The sequence below is a fragment of the Harpia harpyja genome, chromosome 13, assembly GCF_026419915.1.
Source record: "Harpia harpyja isolate bHarHar1 chromosome 13, bHarHar1 primary haplotype, whole genome shotgun sequence".
NCBI lineage: Eukaryota > Metazoa > Chordata > Aves > Accipitriformes > Accipitridae > Harpia > Harpia harpyja.
In genome coordinates, this window is record NC_068952.1 from 5043622 (window position 1) to 5048481 (window position 4860).

The window sequence follows — 4860 nt, forward strand, 5'->3', positions numbered from 1 at the left end:
TAGGGAGAAGATTCCTCCATTCCAGCAGGACACCCCATCCTGCACTCGTATCGCTACAGGCAATGGAAAGAGTTGTCACCACAACGCTAATGGCTCTAAACTCTGGCGCATCAGGACCGCACATGGAGGTCTGGTGGTAGATCAGTAGCTGAGGACCAGCTGGTGCTTGATCTCTTGTTAAAATGGTCAGGAAAAGGAGGAATGAGAGGGCTGTGGAGTGATCTTTCCAGTAGCTGCCTGTTGCGCACTGGGCTGAGCACACTAGAGTTTTTGCATGTTGGCCAACAACGGGCCAGCAGCTTTCTTCCAGGCTGTGGTACCAGATGCAGATGTGCCCCAGAATTTGAGTTTCTTGAGCAGTTGCTGAAAATCCATCTCTTATCCTCTGTCTGGGCCAGTGGATAGAGGGTAGCCTCCCACACGGATGAATGCATACACACAAGCAACTTGCTGCCTGCTACAAATCCACCCATAAAGCCTGAAGTGCCTGAACCCTGACCTTTGCAATGATGCACAACTATTACAGTCAAAAGTAAAAAGTTAAAGTAAAAAGAGATCCCTGCACCATTTTAGACCCACTTGCTCCCAGTGGGTTGCTCTGGCTCTCTGGGTACAGCCCCCTGCCTTACTAGAAAGTGCTACCACATTAATACCAAGAATCCCTACCTGCCTCCTTTGGTTTGTAAGTCGAACAGCCTTCCCCTCCCTCCTGTCTTTTCTGAAACTCTTTATAGCACCGAAACTCTCATGGTTTCAAGCGGGTGCAGTAACAGTTGATGATTTCCCTTCCCTCCTTCCCTGGGATCTCGGCTCCTGGGGCCTAATTACTATTCTAATAATAGCCACCACCAGCCTCCTCCGCCTCTCGCCCACCGACATCCGAATGAGATACCGCATTGCTGCTGGGGACAAACCCAATCCTGCTGCTCCGGACTCCTGGGGTGCCACAGGGGCCATGCTCTGCATAGTTGCTTTCCTCAGCCTTGGGCAGCGAGCACCTGCTTCGTGCTCTGCTTCCAGCGCCGGGTTTCTGGGGGCTGTCAGGGCTGGGGAGCCTGCAGGGCTTGGCAGAAGCAGCTCAGCCACCGCTTATAATGCAAATCTGCCTTGGGCTCTGCTTTGCTTCCCAAACTGTGACAGCCTCTGCCTGCCACAGAAGCTGCCAAGCCAGCAGCCTCGCTGCAAAACCCTCACCCAAGATTGACCCTGAATTTCTCTGCCACTGCCTGCACCCTCCCCTATCGCACAAGGAAGAATAGACACAGATGGGGAAAGACATGCAAGTCCCCAGGGGCTGGGGAGGAAGGACACTGCTGCACCAGAGATGTGGGATTTCGGGAGCAGGGTTAACCCCTTTGCGGCCTGCTCCCCACTTCTAGGGCTGGGCTGACATTTTCTCCATCTCACAAGCAAGCCTATGCTTTCACTTAGCAGCACTGGTGCTGAGGTGCTTCCACGGCACGCAGGAAGGGGTGTCCGGGAGGAGCATCCCGGTGTCTCTGAAAGGATGTTCCAGTTGGCTGTGCCCTGCAGGAAATCTCCACCTGGCTGTGGCTGTCATAGCTGGTGTCCTGGCACACAGCAGGTGCCCCGTGCCTAGGGAAACTGAGCAGAAATGCTCCCTGTGCTGATGGAAAAAAGGGTGCAGCTCCAGCACAGCCACCTTGGCACACACAGGGAATTAGCCAGATGAGACATGAGCCACTTTTGCATGGAGCAATTGAGATGTGAACACACATCCTTTCTTAGCCAGAGCCTTGCCAAAAGGGGTTTGTGCCCCACTGCCTTTGGCTCCAAATTTATTTAAAGAGATGAATGATTTCTTCACTGCTGTTCAGTATGGATCTGGGGAAATGCGTTACGCTGCTTCAGCAGAGCAAAGGGTTGCACTTACAAAGAGAGGAGAACGTTGGTGTCCAAAATAAGGGATGTCCCCCAGAGGGAGTTGGGATCCTGCCACTGCTCCATTGGTGCTGAGCACGGCCAGGAGAGCAGGACCAGTGCCTTGGACAGACAGGGGTCTGCCTGGGCAGCAAGGTGCAGAGCTTCCCAGAAAGCAGAGCAGCCCCAGCCCTGCTTTCTGCGAACACACCCTGCCTGCAGTGCCCAGGGGAGTCAATAGAACTTTTGGTATTTTCCAGGATCAGGCCCTCTGTCTGGACCCGGGTGGCAAAAATACTCTAAATGACAACCAGTGACAACTTTTAACAGCACAACATCATACTCCAGCTTAAGATACCTAGCAAATGCCCGTGGCTCTGAGACCCACTGGGAAATCACATTACTGAGCTACATCTCCTGTGGAGATACATTCAGCCTTAAAACACAAGTCAGGGAGAAATAATGTCACTTATGAAGGACAGGGCTTCCACTGGCCCTGCTCTGATTACCATGTGTTTACTGGACAGCAGGGAAAATGGTTCCTTACCCATTGCACAAGTCTATAGAGGCATCAGGGCTGGGATTGCCTTTAACCCCCTCACTCCCAGGTGAGACAGGATGCTTTCTGTTAGCTATTCTGCCAGTCTCTGTCCCCCCTCCAGGAATATACACTCACTGCCCCTCTCTGAACTCATGCCCTCCATGCTGTGACCTGCTGTAAAGTAACTCAGTAAAATCAGGTACCCTGCAGGACTGCCTCTATGTCCCTGCAGCCTCAGCCATGGACTTTTTGGTTATTACTAGATGATGCTAGATCATTGTTAGAAAGGAAACCTGGTGTTTGAACCCTGTTGGTACAGGATGGTATTTCTCCCAGCTCTAGCAGAACACAGTCCCATAGTTACACCATTTGAAAATTCCACTGGGCACATAGTTCCTTTTTACCCAGGTAAGTTACACAGGATACAGTTATCATATTGGAAATTCAGATACAATGATACCACCTGACAGCTAAGAAACCAAACATAACACAGTCTCGACTACAGTTAACCCTTCACATGCACAACAAAACAGAAAACAAGGAAGGCTTTTGTCTTTAAAAGTGCCGTGCCTGCAATCAATTATAAAAGACGTTTAAAATCTTGTCACAAAATATTGGATTTTCCAGCATAGCCTAATAGGTTAAGTACTAAAATCACACTAAAATGCAGAGGGTGGTGGATGACCAGCTCCCCTAAGTTGCCTTTGAAAATCCAAGACCCAGTGAATAAAGTCAAGGAAAAACATTTACCACATTTTTTGTCGGTAGCTTTTTGCCATAGGATGGTAAGGGCTTTAGTGCCTGAGGTATAGGTAGTTCTTGGATGCTTTTAGGGAAGTGGGAGGGGGGAAGAGTCTGGAGAATAGTTTGCATAGCTTGCAGATATAAAGAAGCAGGTGTGTTCCCCACCAGGCTGTTGAATTTGTCTTCCCCCAGCAAAGCTGTCCAGTGGTCCGGATGCTCCTGCAGAACTTTCCGCATCTTAAACTGTGGGTTGGGCATGAAGAGCAAGAGGTAGTCGAGGCAGAGCTTCTTTGATGCCACATTGACTTTGGAGTCCCACATCTGCTCCAGGATGACATCCAGCGGGGTGAGCCCTTTACTGTCCTCTATCCTGGGAGAAGCTCCATTCCCGAGGAGAATGAGGACTGTCTCTGACCTCAGCAGTTCGCAGGCAAGGTGCAGGGGGGTTTTCCCGTCTTCCAGATGAAAGCAGCCAGTCCTATTGATGTAGGAGTTCAAGCTGGGGAGCTTGTGTGCAATTTTGATGATCAGCCCCAAGATATCTCTCCTGTCATATGTGACCGCCATGGCCAAGTGAGGAGCAGAGGATGGGCAATAGCAGAAATGTTCCCCAGGCACCTTGAGAGCCTCCTCTGGAAAATGAGACAGCAGATACTGAGCATAAGGCAGGTGGTTATGCACCACTGCATAGAGAAGGGCTTCTGAAGGTGAGTAGGTTCTTAGGCTGGCATTTTCCTCCCAGTAAAAATACTCCATAGTTCTCATGTCTTCCAGCATCCACACAGGCTTGTGATCTCTCACAGCCTGGTAGAACATATAGGATAAGAACTTGCAGTGCCTGCTCTGATCATCCTGCAGGCTGGCCTGGTTACTGGCCATGGCTCAGCAAATAAAGAGCAGCTCCACGTAAAATCACTCCAGACTGTAAGATCTGTGCACTTGGAATGCAGATCCCGAAGCTGCTGCAACCTTCAGGCTGTCATTGCTGCCTGGACTGCACTAGCTGGAATGCATGGGCTGATCATCTCCACCCATTCATTGTTTTTCCCCTCACTGCAGTGGTTTTGTTTAGGTAAGCACAATCCCACAGGCTCAGTTAACCCATGCCATGCAAGCAGATGGTTAGTAAGTACATCCCGCTCTGCGCGTGGCACAGGTTACTGGAACGCTGTCAGACTGCGAGTGATTTTATACACACACAGCTAGAGAGGAGAGAGGGAGAGACTAAAATTAGCTTGAGAGGTGAGGCGGATTTCTGTCTGCATTTCGTGTCTAACCAGATCAGCTCATACATTGCAGTAAGTGCAAGAGCAATATTCATCTATTTTTTCTATGTCACTCACACACGCAGCTCATTATATAGTAAAAAATATGTAGCAGTGTAAAATGCTCCTCAGCTGATAATACACATGATTATATGCTTGGGAAATCAAGGGATTGGTAGCTGTAGCATTAGGAAGGGATCCCTATTTTATAAATAATGGTATGGCTAGCCACTTAGGAGACACTGATGTTAATGGATTGTCTATAAGGCATTAGCAATGTTTAAGATCCCAGCATTAAACTCTGCAGAGAAAAGAGTCAAACAGTGTGTGGAGTAACTATGCCCAGAGTCATAAAGCATATTGCTCGGTTTAAATGCCTGCCTTTGTTTAGTAAGGAAACATCTGAAGTGCCTCTCTATTGCACAGCAA

The 4860-nt window shown here is 49.3% G+C and overlaps 1 protein-coding gene across 1 annotated transcript; it reads right to left on the reverse strand.

The window, feature by feature from the left end:
• Positions 1-553: 553 nt before the first annotated feature.
• On the reverse strand, positions 554-4308 carry LOC128150481 (ankyrin repeat domain-containing protein 9-like). Its single transcript, XM_052806692.1, has one exon. It carries the CDS (start codon positions 4043-4045, stop codon positions 3155-3157), a length of 891 nt encoding a protein of 296 aa, XP_052662652.1. The 5' UTR covers positions 4046-4308; the 3' UTR covers positions 554-3154.
• Between the last annotated feature and the right edge of the window lie 552 nt (positions 4309-4860).